Consider the following 23,107-nt stretch of genomic DNA (forward strand, 5'->3'; position numbering starts at 1 on the left):
GGTTTCTGTTCCAGGAAAAGCAATAAAAAATCTTCAGGCTTTTTTGAAAATTCGACAAAAGCGTGAGTGGTTGCAGCCAGGCTCAGATTTTAGTTTTGCTTTCAGTTGTTAAAGTTGGGGTTTTGGAGCTGAGGCTGCTAGATATAGCTCTCTCTCATGTACTGCAAAAGCTCGACTTCTCCCTTATCTGCTAGATTCATTCCATCGGTGTTCCTTCTCCTGGACTGGGGATAGCATATGAAGGAAATCTATTTTCCTGAATTTGCCTTTGGCAAGAGTGTGTTTATGGGATGCTGCTATCTTGGAACAGGTGATGAGTTGTGGTTAAATAAAATACTATTTTGTTAAGTATTTTGAAAGAGTTAAAGTTATGCCAATTCTTCTTTATTTTTGTTTGTATATGAACTGAGGTGTAAGCATAAAATGTGTTTGGCTCAGTCTAGTAGTTTGACCAATCAAATCATATCTGGAACACAGCGCCATCTACTCACCTCTGAATAAAAGTTCAGATCTAGGCTATTTCAATGTATGTTGAGGGGGTTTGGTCAGGTCCATAACACCCGTAGATTTCCAGCATTTGTACGTTTACAAATGCTATCTGAGTTTGGGAAGGAGGGTCAGGGCATGGCCCTGTTCAACTAACAACTGACTCCGAAGATTTTATTTTAACTGAAGATCTGATTTCTTTGTAAGTGCAATTGTCAATAGTAACAGCATAGCTAATGGAATTGTTCAGATGATGATTCAGGACAAATTCAACCAGATTCTTGAGTGCGTGGATGTCCTCTCTCCCACTGCTTTCAGGATTATAAACAGAGGCCTGTCCAAGGAAATGACATGTCTCTGAGTTTGAGAGATTTGTCAAATTTGGCCTTTGTTTCTATTCAGTGATGAAGGACTGTTCAACAAAAGAAAAAAATCTGGCAAGTTTCACACTGTGTGTGTGGATCTTCTGCCATATCTCCCAAAATTCCCACATGTCATAAACCATCAGGTCATGTGCCAGGAGATCCAGCAGTGAGCACAACATTGGAATCTGGTGTCGGTATCCCATGCCCAGGTGTAACTCAGCATGAAAGACCCACTGGCTTTGAGAACTATCAAGTGTATTTCATTCTTTATACATATGCAATCAAAGTGATAATGGACCAGTGAAGGATTAAATTATGAGGTCAGCAATGCAGAAACATGGTTTTATTGTCTTATACTTAAGACTGAGGGGAAATTTACAGAGATGTTACAAATGATAGAAAAATTTACTAGAACAGATCGTGATTCTACTTCTGTTGTTGTGGCACACAGTATTATAGGGCATAATTTTAAAACTAGAGCCAAGCCATTCAGAAGTGATATCAAGAAGCAAGACAAAACACAGTGAAAAGCTGGAACCCCTGATCCCCCAGGAAGCTATGCACACGTCAGGCAAATGTGAGAGTTACCCTGATCGATTTTCGTTCAATAGGGATATTGAGAGATCTGGAACTAAGACAGGAAAATGGGTTTGATATCGAGATCTGCCATGATTTGATTCAATGGGTAGAATAGCTGGAGGGCCGAATAAACAAGGCATAGCTCCTGGTCATGCACTTTGATACGTTTTATTCACCTGTCAGATGTGGGTGTTGCTGCCTGGCCAGCAATTATTGCTCTTGAGAAAATGGTTACTGCAGCAAACATGGAATTTTGCCTTTGCACTCAAACTGCCGTCAAGTCCCTGTCCCTGCAGATTTAATTTCCAGGTATCTCAAATGGGAACACTGACAGATTGTGGTATTTTGATTATGATGTCATCTCTTCACAAGCAAGACAATAGCAAGGAAGGGTCCTTTTCAAAGCTTCAAATCCACAACATTCAAAGCAATTATTTCTCAATGAATTAATTTTAAAAATGGAGAAGTCATGCCAAGCTTGCACTGAGTCTTGGTTAAACCACACGTAGAATAAAGATAGAGAGGGGCTTGAGAAGACGAACAAAGGTTAAGAGGAAGGACTCCAAAAGTGGGAGATAAATGAGAGTTGCATAGGCTGGGTCTCATTTCTGTTAAAATATGATGGCTGAGTGGTGATGAAATGAAGATCTCAAAAAATGATGCCAGGTTTTGACCACATTTCAATAGAGATAAAGTTTTCAGTTGTGGGCAAGCGGAATACTAGAGGCCACCAGAATACATAACGAGAATAAATACAACAGAGAATTCAGGAAAAACAACTTGACTCAGTAGGTGCTGAGAATGTGGAATTATCACAGAGAGTGGCTGAAATGAACAGTGCCAATGCATTAAACATGATGTTACGTAAGCACATGATGGAGAAAGGAATATAAGGACACAGAGCTATGGGAGGAAGAATGGGAGGAGATTTGAGTGGAGTACAAATGCCGACAAGAAATGGTTGAGTGAAACGGCTTGTTTCTGTGCTGTAAGTACTGTGAAAGATTTAGGTCAGGGCAATCTAGGTAAAGGTAAAGAGCATCAAGCTATTTTAGCCTTCAGGACCTTGTAGCTCCCTGACAGAAGTTTAGACATACCAACTAATTTAAATTTTATTGTCATCAAGTCATTCAGCACTTGGCATCCTGGCATCCAAATTTGAGATTTTCAATCTTATTGATACATCTTGGGTAGCACAAGAAGAGGGACAGTGTGATAAATTTTCTTTTGCAGTGTCACATGTTCAATTGCATATGTCTAACCTGCTACTTGGGTCTGTTTTGATCCCAGCAGAAACCCCTGATTAAATCACAGTTATATTTTTCCTTCCCTCTCTAACATTGTGTTCATAGGGTTGGAACCCACTGGAGCTCGAGGAAACCAATGTTTGGATGCAGCCAAGGCTTGCAACCTGAACGACACCTGTAAAAGGTACCGCTCTATGTACATCTCCACTTGTGTCAAGCGCACTTCCACCTCTGATACTTGCAGTCGCCGAAAATGCCACAAGTCATTGAGGCAGTTTTTCGACCGTGTGCCTGCGGAGTACAGCTATCGATTGCTCTTCTGCTCCTGTAATGACCCAGCCTGTGCCGAGAGGCGCCGCCAAACCATTGTACCCACCTGCTCATATGAAGACAAGGAGAAGCTAAACTGCTTGGCACTGCATCAGACCTGCAAGACGGACCACGTGTGTAGGTAAGACCAACAATCTGCACAGTTGTTCAAGCTAGGTCACAGGACCATGTGATATAATATCACATTGTATTGGCATCAAGTGTCTCACATTGCTGTTTGGTGACAGTAGCAAAGGAAGTATTCAAATACCATCTCAGTAACCCTCTTGTTCGAGGTCAAAGTTTTGACTTAAAGCGCCTCTCCTTCCCTACTCTCAGTGCTTAGTCTATCCTTTTCCTGCTTATTACATTGCACTTTGATTTCTTTCTGCATTTATGCCAACTGCAGTGAGCCAATAGAGCTGCCATCACGTGATCCAAGTACAACCTGATACAAATGTTAACCTTTAAAGATATTCTAAACCATAATTAGTGGCCCGATTAAACTGTGCAATCACTTAAGTAAAGCAAAGCACTTTCTCAACTGAATGATAATATGCCAAACAGGTACTCTGACTTTGATTAGTTCTGAAATGGACCTTGGATAGACTTAGATACCCCCTCTGTAGGTTAACTGAGCATGAACAGGCCAATGGATGAGGTGCACAGCTGAGACGAGAAACACAATAAAAATGCATGTTATTGCAATTTGCTTCTCATAATTGTGTTCTCAGACTGTGAGGTATAGGTATCCTGAAGCTGATAAGCAAGATCAGGCACTGCACTGAAATTGGCAATGCAGTTCTAAATCTCCAGAGGAAGATCTGAAATGACACGGAAATATCTGATCTTTATTCCCTTCAGACTCAGAAGGATCATGGAGATACAGTCCCATACAAATAAGAAGTAAATTAAACAGTATTTCAAAACAAAATTCATAATTGACTGGTCTTTTGACAACATGCTACACTCCCTCTGCAGATGCAAAAAATAATAGATTACATGAATTTCCATTTTGGCATTACATTTTTTTTTACATTGAAGAAAGAAATGAGCAGAGATCATGAAAAATTGGACACAGCAGTGTTTTTTGATATAAAATGATTGGCTGTTGAAGTTCAACACCAAACAGTTGACAGATTGACCTGCTCAAAAAAGGAAGATTATTTCACACTTAAAATATCTTTGCATGACAAAAATTATGGGAGGTTATAAAGGTAACTTTAAGTGTCTCATTCTGTTAAGCCATTCGTAACAATTCAGTGGTCTGATGGGATAATGGGTCACAGTGAAGTGGATGAAGTCGAAGTAAGTAATTCTCTGAATAGTGATAGTTCAGATATTGGAAATAATTTGGTAATTCTTTGCATGAGAGAAAAGCTTTGCAGGAACTTAGATTTGTCATCTTCCTTCACCTCGTTTATTTCTTTCTCCCTCATAATTGTGTTTAATTTCCACTTACTTTCTATCCAAGTTTCTGCTTGAGCTCTACCATGGTACTTAGAACGTAGAACATAGAACATTACAGCATAGTACAGGCCCTTCAGCCCTCGATGTTGTGCCGACCTGCCATACCAATCTGAAGCCCATCTAACCTACACTATTCCATGTACGTCCATATGCTTGTCCAATGACGACTTAAATGTACTTAAAGTTGGTGAATCTACGACTGTTGCAGGCAAAGCGTTCCATACCCTTACTACTCTCTGAGTAAAGACACTACCTCTGACATTTGTCTTGTGTCTTTCACCCCTCAATTTAAAGCTATGACCCCTCGTGCTCACCGTCACCATCCAAGGAAAAAGGCTCTCCCTATCCACCCTATCTAACCCTCTGATTATCTTATATGTCTCAATTAACTCACCTCTCAACCTTCTTCTCTCTAACGAAAACAGCCTCAAGTCCCTCAGCCTTTCCTCGTAAGACCTTCCCTCCATACCAGGCAAAATCCCAGTAAATCTCCTCTGCACCCTTTCCAAAGCTTCCACATCCTTCTTAAAATGCGGTGACCACAACTGTATGCAATACTCCAACTGCAGCCGCACCAGAGTTTTGTACAGCTGCAGCATAACCTCTTGGTTCCAGAACTCGGTCCCTCTATTAATAAAAGCTAAAACACTGTATGCCTTCTTAACAGCCCTGTCAACTTGGGTGGCAACTTTCAAGGATCTGTGTACATGGACACCAAGATCTCTCTGCTCATCTACACTACCAAGAATCTTACCATTAGCCCAGTACTTTGCATTCCAGTTACTCCTACCAAAGTGCATCACCTCACACTTGTCTGCATTAAACTCCATTTGCCACCTCTCAGCCCAGCTCTGCAGCTTATCTATGTCTCTCTGTAACCTACAGCATCCTTCATCACTATCCACAACTCCACCGACCTTAGTGTCGTCTTCAAATTTACTAACCCATCCTTCTACGCCCTCATCCAGGTCATTTATAAAAATGACAAACAGCAGTGGACCCAACACCGACCCTTGCGGTACACCACTAGTAACTGGTCTCCAGGATGAACATTTCCCATCAACTACCACCCTCTGTCTTCTTTTAGCAAGCCAATTTCTGATCCAAACTGCTATATCTCCAACAATCCTATTCCTTCGCATTTTGTACAATAGCCTACTGTGGGGAACCTTATCGAACGCCATGCTGAAATCCATATACACCACATCAACCGGTTTACTCTCATCTACCTGTTTGGTCACCTTCTCAAAGAACTCAATAAGGTTTGTGAGGCACGACGTACTCTTCACAAAACCGTGCTGACTATCCCTAATCAAATTATTCTTTTCTAGATGATTATAAATCCTATCTCTTATAACCTTTTCCAACACTTTACCAACAACTGAAGTAAGGCTCACTGGTCTATAATTACCAGGGTTGTCTCCACTCCCCTTCTTGAACAGGGGAACCACATTTGCTATCCTCCAGTCATCTGGCACTATTCCTGTAGACAATGACGAGTTAAAGATCAATGCCACAGGCTTGGCAATCTCCTCCCTGGCTTCCCAGAGGATCCGAGGATAAATCCTATCCGGCCCAGGGGACTTATCTATTTTCAAACTCTGTAGGATTTCTAATACTTCTTCCTTGTGAACCTCAATCCCACCTAGTCTAGTAGCCTATATCTCAGTATTCTCTTCGACAATTTTGACGTTTTCTAGAGTGAATACTGTTGAAAAATATTCATTTTGTGCTTCCCCTATTTCCTCTGACTCCACACACAACTTCCCACTACTATCCTTGATTGGCCCTAATCTTACTTTCGTCATTCTTTTATCCCTTAAATACCTATAGAAAGCCTTAGGGTTTACCCTGATCCTATCCGCCAACAACTTCTCATGTCTCCTCCTGGCTCTTCTGAGCTCTCTCTTTAGTTCTTTCCTGGCTACCTTGTAACCCTCAAGTGCCCTAACTGAGCCTTCACATCTCATCCTAACATAAGCCTTCTTCTTCCTCTTGACCAGAGATTCCACTTCCTTCGTAAACCACGGCTTCCACAATCTACAGCTTCCTCACTGCCTGACAGGTACATACTTATCTGGGACACACAGGAGCTTTTCCTTGAATAAGCTCCGCATTTCTAATGTGCCCATCCCCTGCAGTTTCCTTCCCCATCCTTTGCTCCCTCAATCTTGCCTAATCTCATCGTAATTGCCTTTCCCCCAGCTATAACTCTTGCCAAGTGGTATACACCTATTCCTTTCCATCACTGAAGTAAACATAACAGAATTGTGATTGCTATCACCAAAGTGCTCACCTCCTTCCAAATCTAACACCTGGCCGGGCTCATTACCCAGTATCCAATCTAATGTGGCTTCGCCCCTTGTTGGCCTGTCGACATACTGTGTCAGGAAGCCCTCCTGCACACACTTGACAAAAACTGACCCATCTATAGTACTCAAACTACAGTGTTCCCAGTAAATATTTGGAAAGTTGAAGTCCCCCAAGACAACTACCCTGTCTCTCTCACTCCTATCAAGAATCATCTTTGCTATTCTTTCCTCTACATATCTGGAACTATTCAGAGGCCTATAGAAAACTCCCAACAGGGTGACCTCTCCTTTCCTGTTTCTACCTTCAGCCCATACTACCTCAGTTGACGAGTCCCCAAACATCCTTTCTGCAACTGTCCTTGACCAACAATACCACACCTCCCCCTCTTTTACCATCTTTTCTGTTCTTACTGAAACATCTAAATCCCGGAATCTGCAACAACCGTTCCTGTCCCTGCTCTATCCATGTCTCCGAAATGGCCACAACATCGAAGTCCCAGGTACCAACCCATGCTGCAAGTTCACCCACCTTATTTCGGATGCTCCTGGCGTTGAAGTAGACACACTTCAAACCAACTTCTTGCTTGCCGGTATGTACTTCTTATTTCTCCCTTTCTCATTTATTCTTGCTTTTCTCTCAGTCTCTCAGATGTGCTTCTTGTGCCCTTTTATCTGTTTGATTCAAATTGACGCACTTTGGCTGATTAACAAATGAGGGCGAAGATATTCAGCATGGTTCAGTCACTATCACTCTTAAATCTGAACCAGAGGTTCCAGGTTCAATTCCAATCCAGGGCTTGGGAAATAAAAATGGAAGCTCACACCCTAGTACACTGCTGAGATGCTATTTCTTGAATCATACTATAAATTGAGGCCTCACCCGCCCACTCAGGCATATGTGACAGATGCCATAGTGCTATTTTGAAGAACAGTGAGACATTATCATTGGTGTTATACCCAATATGTATCAACATCAGAAAAAATAGAGTATATTGGTTAGTATCATATTGCTAATCACACTCTTAACCATCAAGTGATTTTGTATGTTTGATCATGATGCTGACACAACCATAGTCAAAGTCAAACAATTCAGACAGGTATTTTTTACCTCATCTCAAACTACTATCCAAACCCATGCTATACAGTTGTAAGAAGTGAATCCATTAATGCGTGCAAGTTTCTTTTGGAAAACTTCTGAACTTTAGATGGATGTCAGTGAGCTAAAATTGAAAGTTTAAAAGCACGTAAATTGATTTGACCCAGTTTAGATAATTCAGCTAAATCTGATACCTGAAAAAGATAGGGGAACGGTGTTCCAAACTGGCTGATATTGTGCAGTAATCACAAGCCTTGTCAACACAATTCCTAGATGTTAGTATGTCTGCACACAGACTCCACAGCATTGCCAACATCATCTTATATCTGTTTGCTAATGAACTGTACATTGGCGTTGATATTCCAGTTACGTCTTCGTTTTCAATCTGTTGCCTAGTTTTTCTCTTCTCAGAAAATTAACATCCATTCTGATCTTTCCTGCTACTTTTTGTCATCCTCTTATATATCCCCTTCAATTCTTCATCTCTGCTGCTCTAATTCTCACCTTCTCACTCACATGTTGTAACCAAGATAGGAGAAGAGCATTTTTTTTTTCTGTTTTCACAACTCCGCAGATCACAACATGAATTAAATTGCTTTTACCCAGTTCCTGATATCAATCATATGTTTTTTTCTTTAATAGTCTTAGGATAAGAAGTTCTATCAGCTAGGTTTGTTCTTAAAGACAAAATAATTAATTTATTCCCAAACAGATTTCCACAAACAGGCAGATATGGGTAACATCCACAGTTGGAGGATGAAAATATAAATGTTTACCTTTCTAAATTACACAGATCCCATACACAAACAACAGGTAAAGAGGGAAAAAAAATCCAAAGATTCATACTGGTTAAAAACACTTTTGGCTAATAGTATTTGGTTCTTGAAGGATAGAAAAGGATAAGGTGTAGAAGGTTCAAATGGCTGTTAATCTTATTTTGTGGAATGTGGAGACAAATCAGCAGACAAGGTATTTATCTATAGGGTCTTGTCAAACATAGCTTGTTCGAGAAAGAGTATCAAGGTATCTTCCAATTGCTCCTCAAGAAGACAACAAGGTTTCACACTCGATTCAACCGAGAATCAAAATCTGCCACCTCTCTGCAAAACAATATTCAAAGAAAAGAGCCATTAAACCCAGTCAGAGCAAGGAATTACCTGAAACCATTTGGTTTCCACTAAACGCCTTCCTTAAAAACAAAGTGATCATGCCTTTTCAAGGAACGTTTCCAAAAAAAAACCCAATAAGGTATCGAGAGAGATTATGGAGACTCATGACTCTTCTGTGCAAATGAAACTTGAAATTCTGAACAGCTATGAGACTTGAAATGTTAACTTTGTTTCTCTTTTCACAGATGTTGCCAGACATGCTGAATTTCTCCAGCATTCTCTGTCAATGTGTGCATTTGGATTTCTAGGTAGTATTTGATGAAGTGCCACACGCACGGTATAACAGCACATGATGCCGGGAATAACATTAGCTTTATAAAGATAGGTTAATGAACAGAAAGGGTTAAATGGGTGATTTTTCACATTTGTAGGCTGGAACAAGTGGATAGCTACATGAGTAACTATTGGAATCTCAAATATTTAAAATCTATATCGATGATTTTGATAAGGTGGAAAAATGATGAATGTTAAGGTTGGTTTGCTCACCGAGCTGGTTTGTTGTTTTGCAGACACTTTGCTGTCATGCTTGGTAACATCCTCAGTACAGCCTCCAGTGAAGCATTGGTGTGTTGTCCCAACTGGTTTTTAAACTCTGGAGTTCAATAAGATGGACTGCCTCACTTCCGGTTTTCCTTCGTACTGGAATGTATATGTTGTCGAGTTCAATGTGTTTATTAATAGCATGCTTCATGGAGTGCCAAGCTTCCAGGAATTCTCATGCCTGTCTCTGCCTAGCCTGTCCCAGGATCTCGGTGTTGTCCCATTTGAAGTCGTGGTTCTCCTTGTCCATGTGGATTGAGATGAGTGAGTATTGGTCGTGTTTTTTTGTAGCCAGTTGGTGTTCATATACTCTTGTTGTCAGTTTCCTTCCTGTTTGGTACTCTTGTTGTCAGTTTCCTTCCTGTTTGGTACTCTTGTTGTCAGTTTCTTTCCTGTTTGGTACCCTTGTTGTCAGTTTCCTTCCTGTTTGAACAAACAGGAAGGAAACTGACAACGAGAGTACCAAACAGGAAAGAAACTAACAACAAGAGTACCAAACAGGAAGGAAACTGACAACAAGAGTACCAAACAGGAAGGAAACTGACAACAAGAGTATATGAACACCAACTGGCTACAAAAAACACGACCAATACTCACTCATCTCAATCCACATGGACAAGGAGAACCACGACTTCAACTGGGACAACACCGAGATCCTGGGACAGGCTAGGCAGAGACAGGCATGAGAATTGCTGGAAACATGGCACTCCACGAAGTATGCTTTTAATAAACACATTGAACTCGACCCCATACACAGTCCACTATGAAGAAAAACTGGAAGTGAGGCAATCCATCTCAACGGACTCCAGAGTTTAAAAACCAGGCAGGGAAACACACTGACGCTTTGTCGGAAGCTGCACTGAGGATGTTACTAAGCACGGTAACAAAACGTCTGCAAAGCAACAAACCAGCTCGGCAAGCCAACCAACCTCAACACCCACAACCCAACTACAGATCTACTCTAAAACCTTAGAAAATGATGAATGAATTTATAAATGCTAATTTTACTGACAACACCAAGTAAGGGAGGACAGCAAGTTGGGTAAGAGGAGGTAGAGAATTTACAAGGGGGTACAGATATGTTTAGCAAATGGACAAAAAATTGTCAGATCAAGCATAATTTGGGTCATGTGAACTTGTCTGTTTTCATCAGGCAGAACAGAAAAAGACAAAATATTTAAATACAGAGTTTGTCGGATTCAATGATAGAAAGGGATTTGTGCTTATATTTAGTGTACAGGTGTTGCAAGTGATTGGAAAGGCAAATGGAATGTTGATGTTTATTGTTTAGAGCAGATGGTTATGTGGCTAAGGAGCTGGTTCAGGGGGCAGGGATCCATATTTTGGATCATGGGAATATCTCCTGGGGTAGAAGCAACCTGGTAAAAGAAGGACAGTTTGCACCCGAATTAGAAAGGAACCTGGCAGGGAGATTGGTGAGGGCTATGAGGAAGGCTTTAAACTAGCAAGGTGGGGGGACAGTCCCAAAGAGCTAGTGAGAAAAGAGATAAGTCTGAGACACAGTTAGGAAGAGGAGCAAGTCAAATAGTCAATGCATGCACCAGCAAGGCACAGAACAATTTTTAGCCCCTGAAAGAAGATGATAACAAGCCATGTTCACTGCTGAAAGTGTCCATGTAGTTTTTCTTCACACTGAACCATTTGCTATCATCCAGTTTCATTCTGCACTCTTATTACTGGATAGTGTTCGAGGGGTGCAAATGAGTGAATTCTTTTTTTCATAAACAAAATGAAAGTAGTAATCAGCTAACCCTGTAAATAAATACAACATCACTACTGAAGATTCAATGTCTCCACAAGGCCTCCCAGAAAGTCTGTATTCATTCTTACAACACTGCACCGTTGCTTCCTTATCTGCAAATCTTAAACTCTAAGCCACTTTCAGGTTGAGTGTATGAACGTTTGTATGATATCAACATCGGAAACCAATTCCAATATTGTTATACTTGATTAAATAAATGCAAAAACTTGCGAAAATTGTGATTTTTCTAGAGTTCAAAATATGAAACCTTAAAATTCGTTTCATAAAGTACCTCACTTAAACTTTAATGTACTCGTTCTGGCATGAGGATAAAATCAATTGATGCTTCACAATAAGGAAAATTAACTCTTACCTGCCAACCTGGTTCTGTTGGTGAAATAAGCAGTTGGCAAACAGTCACCACTTAAGGAGCAGTGGAAGAGTGTGTGGTTGAACTGACTTTCCTCCATTCATTGGACGTAGTGCTATTTCCCATTAACACAATTCATAGAAACACCCTTCCTGCAGGCAACTCTGATATTTAAATGAAACGCTGTGCCACAAAATTACATCTGTTCTTTTGCACTGCAGAGACAAACAAGTGTAATACAAATTAGGATGGTGTTCACTTCTTCTCAGCTCATCCTCCAGTTCCTGCCTTTCACCCACCATTCAACTGGAAATGAAGGTTTCTTTTATTGCCCCTACCTGAGTCACAACTCAAATCAGTAATCCTTCATGAATCATGAATAATTAGGGTAGCCAGGAATCTGAACAGCATTGGGTTAGCTTTGGTGGCGCAAACCAGAAAATGTGCTGCAAACAGAGCAACATAAGAACCTAACTTAGGCATTTTTAATTCAAATCGAGCCAACTAAAGAGATATGCACTTTTCTGACAGCAGCAAGTGTATAGAAATTGCAATAAGTGAATGACTATGAGCTCAACTTTTCTGGCATTTACTCAACATTTCACGAATTCAAGTCATGTTCATTCGTCTTTTTCCACACAGCCATTTCTTTCATTCACTTGTCAAATCAAATGTTGAATAAGATTTGTCTCAGCCTCTAACCCAGAAGTGAATTCAATATAATTCTCTGAGGGGATTAAAAACGAACCAGCTTATGTATTCCTGTCATGCCCACCAAAATGCATTTGGTTGGCATGATTGCATCGTGATTGGCAGCAGAATTGCCGCCCTATGTCTCTGTCTCACTCTCTCAAAGGCCATTTGTAAAACTTTACTGTAGGGTAGCTTTTCAGCAGAAACCAAGAACCAAAACTGGTTTACAAAGACAGGCAGTGTTTCATCAACAAGAAACTGGAGGAGAAAAATAGTTTACTTATGAAACCAAAAACCTGAGGATGCTGAACATGGAAAATAAAAGAATGAGTTGTAGAAATACTCAGCAGATCTATGTGTCCCTGTGGAAACAACTCAGGTCGGCGAATTGGTCCACATGGAAAGCGTATCTGATGGTAGCTCACAAGCTACATTCTTTAAATACCATGCTGCATTTTATAGTTCAATGCAGTGTTTGAAGCCCAAAAACATTGCTGTCAATGATCCAAATTTACCTCTTTCATTGCCCTAATCTGCACAAGAGCTCTGGGCACAGCAGTAGTTGACCTGACATTTTAAAATTCTTCAAGCATTACATGGACTGCTTTAACATGACTTTGCAAAATATCTTCCTTACAACAGCAATAAACTTGGTAAAAGTGCACCCCGATCAAAACTAATCTCATCTAAAACCTTGAACCAGCTGTCAATTTCACTTGTGTCACGGTGCGCCTAGTATAACTTGGCAATTAACTAAGAGGTGGTGATCTCACCCAGAGTTTTGTTCTCTTGTATTTGCTGACCAACCATTTGAGAAGAATTCACCTTTATCAAGTATCTCACACAACTTAAGGATACCCCAATATGCACAGAACTCCAGGAAATAAATTTGTTTAAGGTGCAGTCACTCTTCATTGGCAGCTAATTTATGCACAAAGTCACAAAAACAATAATCCGATTAAGGACCACACAATCTGTTTTGTGTGATGTTTCAACAAACAGTGTTCAGCCAGGGCTGAAATGCCAGATTATAACATATACTGCTGACAATCTATCTTCAGTTCCAGTATGTGCAAACACAATGAAAAACTTGTGACTTTCCATGAGCCTGATTTCTTAGAGGAAACAACATTGGGGATAGCTTTGAGGAGGTGATGAATTTGTTAACTGGAATGACTGACGTCTTATAAAAGGTTTGGTAGGCTGAACTTATTTCCATTTGAGTTGAAAAGACTGAGGAGTTACCTGATTGATGTATATACCATCCTCAATGGTCTTGACAAGGTGATTTGGATAAGTGTTTCCTCTTGTACATCAGTCAAGAATTCGGGAAAAGTGTTCTGAAAATAAACGGATCCCCTTTTAGGTCAGAGATGAAAAGAGTGTTTTCTCCCAGAGGCTTGTGCAATTTTGAACCCACAGCCTCAGAAGATAGGGAAAACCGGGTCATTAAATATTTTTAAGGCTGAGGGACGCTTCTGCAAGGGAATCACAGGTTATCACGGTAGGTAGGAGCATGAAATTCAAAATACAAACCAATCAGTAATTACCTTCATTCATGGCAGAGTAGACTTGAGGGACTGAATGATTTACTTCCACTCCAAATTTTGTGTGCTTGAAACAATCAGCTGGAAAGTGCTAGTCAAATGAACACAAAATTGTCTTGAAGGTTGGAGACAGAGGGTCTTGGTGAAGGGTTGTTTTTTGGACTGGAGGCCTCTGACTAGGCCTCTACCACAAAGATCAGTATCTAGGTCCACTGCTTTTTGTAATTTATAGAAATTGTTTGACTGTAAAATAGGAGCTATAGTCAGTAAGTTTGCAAATGATACCAAAATTGGAGGTAAGTGAACACTGAAAAGATTGTCTCAGAATACAAGAAGATTTTAATCAGATGGGCCAAAGGGCTTAGAAGTGGCAGGTGGAATTTAATTTAGGTAAATATGATGTGTAGCATTTTTACAGAGGTGAACCAGGGCAGGACTAATAAATGTAATGGTAGGGCCCTGCGGATTATTGCTGCGTGAAGAGAGATTGGGGTGTGGGTACATAGTTCCTTGAAAATGGAGTCACATGTTGACAAGATAATGAAGAATGCATTTGGCATGCTTGCCTTCATTGGTCAGAACAGTGAGGAGAGGAGTTGGGATGTCATTTTGCAGCCAGACAGGACATTGGTGAGGCCACTTTTGGAACATTGGATACAATTCTGGCTGCCCTTATAATAGAAAGAATGTTGTTAAACTGGAAAGGATTCAGAAAAGTTAGGCAAGGCTATTGCTGGAAGTGGAAGGTTTGAGTGAGAAGGAGAGGATAGCTAGGCCCCCTGGTGTGGAAACTGAGATTTATAAAATCACAAGGGGCATGGATGGGGTGAATATCCAAGATCTTTCTCCCAGGGTGGGGGAGTCCAAAATGAAAGAGCATAGGTTAAACTTGAGAGGGGAAAGATTTAAAAGGCAGCTGAGGGGCAACAGTTTCCATGTAGAGGGTGGTGCGCGAACAAAACAAGCTGTCTGAGGAAGTGTTGGAGGCAGGTACAATTACAATGTTTAAAATGCATCTAGATGGGTACGTGAATAGGAAGGGTTTAGAGGGATAAGTAACAAACACAGGACTAGATCAGTTCAGGATATTTGGTTAGTTTGACTGAAAGGTCTGTTTCCGTGCAGTATAATCTGTAACTCTATGAGAAACTGAACTGCATTCATTTCAATGCAAGAGGCCTGACAGGTAAGGTAGATGAACTCAGGGCATGATTGGAAACATGAGATTGGGATGTCATCCTATTACAGAAATGTGGTTCAGGGAAGGGCAAGACTGGTAACTGGTGTTCCAGGGTACAGATAATATAAGAAGGATAGAAAGGGGGAAACAGAGGAGAGGGAATGGAGTTTTTGGTTAAGGATAACAATATGGCTATACTTAGGGAGGATGTTCCTGGGAGTACATCCAGTGAAGTTATTTGGATGTAAATGAGAAATAAGAAAAAAATGACTCACGTTTTTGGGATTGTACTGTCGGCCCCCATACAGTCAGTGAAATTGAGAAGCAAATTGTAAGGAGATCTAAATATTTCTACAAATGATTAGGTTATGATGGTGGAGGATTTTAACTTTCCAAACATTGAGTGGGACTGCCATAATGTTAAGGGCTTGGATGGAGAGGAATTTGTTAGTGTGTACAAGAAAATTTTCTGATTCAGCATGTTGATTAACCTACTCAAAAAGGAGCAAAATGCAATCTTCTCTTGGGAAATATGGCAGCGCAAGTGACTGAGGTGTCCCTGAGGGTGCACTTAGGGGCCAGTGATCATAATTCCATTAGTCTAAAAATAGTAAGGATAGGCTTGATCAAAAAGTTAAAGTTCTAAATTGGAGTAAAGCCAATTTTGATGCTATGAGGCAAAAGCTTTCAGAAGTTGATTGGGAGAGGCTATTTGTGGGTAAAGGGGCTGTTGGACATTGGGAAGCCCTCAAAAATGAAATAACAAGAGTTTCAAGGTTGTATGTTGCTGTTAGTGTGAAAGGCAAGGATGTTTGATGCAGAGAATGCTAGGTGACAAGAGAAATTGAGCCTCTGATCAAGAAAAAGAAGGAGGCATATGGGAGGTATAGACAGATGGGATGGAGTGAATTCCTTGAGGAGTATAAGGGCAAAAGGACTACTCTCAAGAGGAAAATCAGGATGGCAAAATGGAGACATGAGATAACTTTGACAAATAGGGTGAAGGAGAAACCAAAGGGATTCTACAAACACTTTGAGGGCAAAGGAGTACCTCGGGAGTAAATAGATCAACAAGGCCATCTATGTGTGAAATTGTAGGCGATGGGTTAGATATTACACCAGTATTTCGCATTAGTGTCTACTGTGGAGAGTGAAATGGAAGCTAAAAAACTTGGAACATCAACAGTGATATCTTCAAAAGTGTCCATATTACAAGAGATGGTGGTGCTGAACATCTTAAACTACACAAAGGTGGATAAATCCCTCGGACCTAATCAGGTGTACCCCAGACATTTGTGGGAAACTAGAGAAGTGATTCCTGGGCCCCTTGCTGAATTATGTGTATCATCGATAATCTGGAGGGTGGCTCATGTGATGTGATTATTTAAGAATGGTGGTAAGGAAAAGCCAGGAAACTATGGACCAGTCAGCCTGACACCAATGGTGGGAAGGCAAGAACTGATAAGGGATAGTCAACATGGCTTTGTGAGTGGGAATTTGTGTCTTACCAACTTGAGTGAGTATTTTGAACAAGTGACAAAGAAGACCGATGAAGGCAGAATGGTGGATGTTGTTGACATGGACTTGAGCAAGTCGTATGGTAGACTGACGAGCAAGGTTAGTTGGCATGGAATCCTGGGAGAGCTAGCCAGTTTGTGCTGCAAGGATCAGTGCTGGGTCCACTGCTTTTTGCCATTTATATAAATGATTTGGAAGAGAATGTTGGAGGAATGGTTAATACATTTGTAGGTGACACCAAAATTGGTGCTATCGTGGATGTAAAGAAGGTTATCTCAGAGTACATGGGGCCTTGATCAGATGGGCCAACGAGTGGCAGATGGAGATTAATTTAGATAAATATGAGGTATTTTGAGAAGGCAAATTAGGGCAGGCCTTGTACTCTTCATGGTGGAGTCCTGAGGAGTGTTGCTGAACACAGAGACCTTAATGTGCATGTTCACAGTTCCTTGAAGGTAGAGTCAGAAGTAAACAGGGGAATAAAGGAGGTGTTTGGTATGCTTGCCTTTATTGTTCAATGCATTGAGTACAGGACTTAGGATGCCACTTTGCCGCTGTACAGGAGATGTGCTTGGCAACTTTTGAGTATTGTGATCAATTCTGATCTCCCTGCTATTGGAAACATGTTGTTGAACTTGAAAGGGTTCAGGTAAAGATTTACAAGGATATTGCCAGGGTTGCAGGGTTTGAGCTATCAGGAGAAGCTGAACAGGCTGGGGCTATTCCCTAGAGCATCAGAAGCTGAGAGGTGACCTTATAGAGGTTTATATTTCATGACAGGCATGGATCTAGTGATTAGCCAAGGGCTTGTTCCTGGGGGAGGGGAGTCCAAAACAAGGGGCTAGAGGTTTAAGATGAGAGGGGAAGGATTTAAAAGGGGCCTAAGAGGCAACTTTTTCACGTAGAGCGTGATGCGTATATGGAATGAGCTGCCAGAGGAAGTGGTGGAGGCTGGTACATTTACAATATTTAAGAGGCATCTGGATGGGTAGATGAATAGGAAGGAATGAATAGGAACAGATATGGGCCAAATGCTGGCAAATGGGACTAGATGAATTTAAGATATCTGTCTGTACGGATGATTTATACTCGTCTTCTTCCATGCTGAAGAACTCAATGACTCATGACTGAAATTGAAATTTAACTTTTTTTTAAGGATCATTAGCCTCTTCATTCACGTGTAATAAGCGCCAATTTTCACTTATGGCAAATTGAAGGCTGCAAGGAGTGGAATTTTGTTGGCAATTTCTGAATTTGAATGGCATTGAATATATTTCGTTACCTTGCTTAAGGCTACCCTGCAGAGCTTGTAACAATATTAGGACTCGTGATTGAAGTCTTAATTAGATTTAGTTTTAAAGGAGGATCTTAAAGGAAGAGAGAGTGTCAATATGGAGAGCTGCATGAACTCTATTCTAGAGTTGGGGACTTGGAAAATAATGTCTTCCAGCAGCAGAATGTATTAATTTCATCAGTATTGCATGGGGCAGGGTTAATTGGTAACAGTGTCATCGTCAAGTGGTTAATTTTGCCTTATCCAGTCAAACAACTGCAAACGCTCAATCAGTTCTTGTGAAATTGTCTCTCTTGTGATTATCTGTGATAGCAATGAACATTGTGGCTTCTGAGAAGCTCTGAAGCAGTCAAGCACAATACAACTCCTCTGTTTAAAATGAGGATAGATCTTTGCAATTAGACTGATAAACAGACAGTTGTCACAGATTCATTCCAAAAACAACAAGTTCATGCCTGCGGGTTTGAGAAAAATAAATTTTGAAAAATTGGAAAGGCATTCTATTGAAATAATAGGGGGAGAAACTTTCACTTGTAATTCACCATCACACTGACAGTCCTTGCATTTTAAACATGTTGTTTTAATTTTGGTGCATTGAAGCACAGGCCATTGACTTGACATAATCCATGATTTCAACAAACAATCATTTCAGCAGCTTCAGCTGCACTTAGAACGTAGAACATAGAACTGTACAGCACAGGAATGAAACTAGCTCCTTGTGCCTGCCACTGGTCAATAATCCCTCCATTCCTTGCATATTTATGTGTTTATCTAAAGTCCCTTTAAAGCCCCTATTGTATCTGCCCCCGCCCCCACCCCTGGCAGTGCTTTCCACACTCTGACCACTCTCTGTGTAAAATAAACTTTGCCCCTCACGTCTCTTTTGAACTTTGCCCCTCTCACCTTAAATGCATGCTGCTTAGTGTTAGACATTCCAATTCTGGGAAAAAGATTCTGACCATCAATGCTATATGTGCATCTCTATCAATGTCCACTCAGCCTGCCCCTCTCCAGAGAAAACAACCAGAGCTTTTCCAGCCTCTCCTTATAGCTCATACTCTCTAATCCAGGCAGTATCCTGGTAAACCTCTTCTGCACCCTCTCCAAAGTCTCCACATCCTTCCTAGAATGTGGCGACCAGAACTGAAAGCAATACTCTAAACATGGTCGAACCAAAATCTTATAAAGCTGCAACAAGACATCCTGACTCTTGTACTCAATTCCCCAACCAATAAAGGCCTTCTTTACCACCCTATCTACTTGGGGGTCACTTTCAGGGAGCTATTGACTTGAACCCCAAGATCCTTCCGTACATTGAAGTTGTTCAGAATCCTGCTGTTAACCAAATACTTTTCCTTAACATCTGATCTCCCAAAGTGCAGCACCTCACATTTAGCTGGATTAAACTTCATCTGCCATTTATCTGCCCATACCTGCAGCTGATCTATATGCTGCTGTATCCTTTGACAATCTGAAAGGGCTTGGGAATTTACATTTACTGGTGTACAGAGGCAAGGTAGTGATGATGAGTGTGTACAAGAAAAGGAATTGAGATATTGTTGCAATGCTGTCTCCAAGCATTGAGTACCTGGCTTCAATTGGATTTTGCAGTGCTGAGAAAAGTGCAACATGAATTGAGGGTGATGATTCTGGGAGATTTAGAAAAAGAAATGGACTGCATTAATTGCAGCAGAGATGAAAAGCAAACTACTGGAGAGTCAATCCAGTGGCTTAAACTTAATTCCATTTGATAGAGAACAAGTAACAATAAGGTTTATGCACAAGATAGTCAACAGAAAGTTAAAGGGAGCTTAGTACTGAAATTCATATTGATTAATTAGACATTGAAATTCAGACATGGTAAGTTAATACTGCAACATTATTCAGATATGCAAAATGATCATGCGTATTGTAATTGGAGAGAAAGGATCTGGTATGGAGCATGGGCAGTCATGGTGAGCACTGACATTTTTTTTGTGCTGTAATTTCATGGAATTTTTGCATGGAACAGACTACCCAAGGTTTTCAAATGTCGGATCTTCAAACAATTTGGCTGCATTCTGGTATTGTGGCAAAAATAAATACCTTCCACCTTATAAAACTTTTCTCTGTTAATGGAAGGTATCTAAGCTTCATACTGATTCGCCTGACCTTAGATTTGTACTCAAGATCTTGTAATCTGAGTTACAATTGAGCCATGAAAGCAGAGTCATTTCTCAGTCAAAATCAGAAATTGCTGTAAAAGCTCAGCAAGTTGGTAGCATCATGAAGAGAAATCAGAGTAAATGTTTTGAGTTCAGTGACCCTTTCTCAGAACTGGTAGCTGGCAAAACGATGGTTTATATGCAGAAGAAATGGTGGAGGGGGGGGTTAAGGAGTAAATCAGAGGTGAGGATAGAGCCCTAAAGAGAGTGAAGGCAGTTGGACAGACAAAAGAGCTGAAAATGATCTGGCTCGGAGAGTGAATAGCTGTTAATGGAACTGTTAATGACATGATGTCAAACTTTTCTTATGCCGTCTTTGCCTCCATGCCCATTTCTTTGGGCAAGAGTCCTCTCCCAGTCCCAGAGACCCCTTCACATTGCTCCAACACACTTCCTTCACCTGGCTCCTCTGGCCTTTTATCTGCATGTGATCTTTTCTTTGAGAACTGTCGAAGTGATATTTGTCGCCTCAATTTCTCTGTCACCCTCACCCAATCCAACCTGTCTCCTCCCGAAATGACCGTGTGCTCAGATCCAGCCCTGACCTTCTGATTAAGCCTGCCGATAAGGGTGGTGCTGTTGTCGTCTATCTTACTGACCTCTACATTGTAGAGGTTGAGCGCCAGCTTTCTGATACTCTTAGCTTCCCCGGACCGTAAGCCCGCGACAGCAAATTAGGCCATTGTCTCAACTACGGTCACTAACCTCATTTCCTCCGGTGATCTACCCACCATTGCCTCCAAGCTGACAGATCGCCCCCATCCTGCCCTGCAGAGTTTGCTTCCACCTCCTTCTGAAATTTCACAAACAGGACTCTCCGGGCAGACCCATTGTTTCAGCCTGCTCCTGCCCACAAAACTCATCTCTTCCTACCTTGCCTTGATCTTTTCTCCCCCGTCCAATCTCTGCCTACATACATTCGTGATTCCGCTGATGGTTTACGCCAGTTTCATAATTTCCACTTTGTAGACTCCAGGCACCTCCTCTTTACCATGGACGTGCAATCCCTCTACATGTTCCTCCCCAACCAGGATGGGTCTCTTCTTGGAGCAAAGGCCTGAACCATCTCCACCCACCCCAACCCTCCTCCGCTTGGCTGAGCTTGTTCCCCTCCCCCCCAAGAACTTCTTTTAGCTCCTCTTGTTTTCTTCAGGTCAGAGAGTTGCCATGTGTACTTGCATGGGCCCTAGTTACGCCTGTTTCTTTGTGGGGTATGTGAACCTTGTTCCATTCCTCTTCTGGTCCCTATCCATGACTCTTTCTCTGATATATCGATAATATTATCGGTGCTACTTCCCTGGAATTGAAAAAGTTCATCGATTTCACTTGGCATGGGCCCTAGTTACGCTGTTTCTTTGTGGGGTATGTGAACCTTGTTCCATTCCCATTCCGGCCCCTATCCATGACTCTTTCTCTGATATATCGATAATATTATCGGTGCTGCTTCCCTGGAATTGGAAAAGTTCATTGATTTCCCTTCCAATTTCAACCCCGCCCTCACCTCCACCTGGCTTATCTCTGACTACTCCCTTCCCTTCCTTGATGTCTCGACTTGCCTTTCTGAAGATAGACAGGCCACTAATATCCATTATAAACACAGCTGGACTACATATCCTTGCACCTTGCTTCTGGTAAAGACTCCATTCCAGTTCCTCCTCCTCCATCGCATATCTTCCAATGAGGGCAACTTGCACAAGACAGCCTTCAAAATGTCCACCTTCTTCCTCATCTAAGAACTCCCCAGCATTGTTGTTGACAGGGTCCTCAACCATGGCCGACTCATCTCTCGCACTTCTGCCCTCTCCCGCTCTCTTCACTCATGCAACAGCAATAGAGTCCCCTTTGTTCTTAGCCAACATTCCACCAGCATCCAGATCCAGAAGATCATCAGCCGCCATTTCTGCCACCTCCAGTGGCACACATATTTCCCTCCCCTCCCTTGTCCGCCTTCCACAGGGACCATTCCCCCTTCCTTCACTCCCAACAGCCCCCCATAGGCCACAGCACCTTCCCCTACAACCAACAAAGGTATAACACCTACCCATTTATCTCCTCCTTTCAGTATTCAAGGGCCAAAACATACCTTCCAGATGAAGTGGCACTTATCTGCATCTCACACAATCTAGTCAACAGTATTCAGTGCTCACAATGTGGTCTCCTTTAGGGGAAACAAAGTGTACAGTGGGTGACCATTTAGCAGATCATCTATGTTGTTCCCACAATAAAGACACCAAGCTTCCGACTGCCTGCCACTTTAACACACTACCCTGTTCCTTGGCCAACATCTCCGTGTCAGGCATGCAGCACTGTTCCAGGGAAGCTCAGCATGAGCTGAGGGAACAACACCTCATTTTCTGCTTGGAGGCCGTGCAGTCCTCTGGATTCAATTTCAAGTTCAATAATTTCTGGGCCAAAATGGTCCCATGCCCTAACCCTCAATTCCACAGACCAGGCCTTGCTAACACATTGTCTGCCATTTCACACTTGTTATTGTTAGCTACTAAAAGCCTCTATCAACATCTATTCATAGTCCCAGCCAGTTCGTTATCCACTCCTTTGTCTGTCGCACTGTCTTCTCTCTCTTTAGGCTCTGTTCCCACCGATAATTTACTCCTTAATCCCTCCCCCATTCTATCTTCTGCATATAAATTGACATTTTCCTAGCTACCATCAGTTCTGAAGAAGTCACTGGACCCAAAACTTTAACTCTGATTTATCTTCACAGATGCTGCCAGACCTGCTGAGATTTTTATTCAGCATTACCCAGTCAAGTTGTTCGAAACAAAAATCCAGAAGTATGGGGGATAATTATTTTTAAACTGTATAATAGTGAAACAGACCTGAACTTGGAATACCCCATCGTTGATTCTTGTTACTGAAATAGAGTGAGTAAACACTAAGTACTCAGGACCATGGATAAATAGATGCTAAGAGAGACTTATTAAGGTCATGGTAGACGGATAGCT

The 23,107-nt window shown here is 41.5% G+C and overlaps 1 protein-coding gene across 2 annotated transcripts in view; it reads left to right on the forward strand.

The window, feature by feature from the left end:
• LOC125448106 (GDNF family receptor alpha-2-like) overlaps nt 1-23,107 on the forward strand; it is a 297,306-nt gene that overhangs the window by 148,174 nt on the left and 126,025 nt on the right. For both annotated transcript variants that reach the window (XM_048523146.2, XM_048523145.2), the window contains exon 4: nt 2,783-3,128. In XM_048523146.2, coding sequence (XP_048379103.1) covers nt 2,783-3,128 — 346 coding nt within the window. The remainder of the gene's footprint in view (nt 1-2,782; nt 3,129-23,107) is intronic.

This window comes from Stegostoma tigrinum, chromosome 40 (assembly GCF_030684315.1).
Source record: "Stegostoma tigrinum isolate sSteTig4 chromosome 40, sSteTig4.hap1, whole genome shotgun sequence".
Classification (NCBI taxonomy): domain Eukaryota; kingdom Metazoa; phylum Chordata; class Chondrichthyes; order Orectolobiformes; family Stegostomatidae; genus Stegostoma; species Stegostoma tigrinum.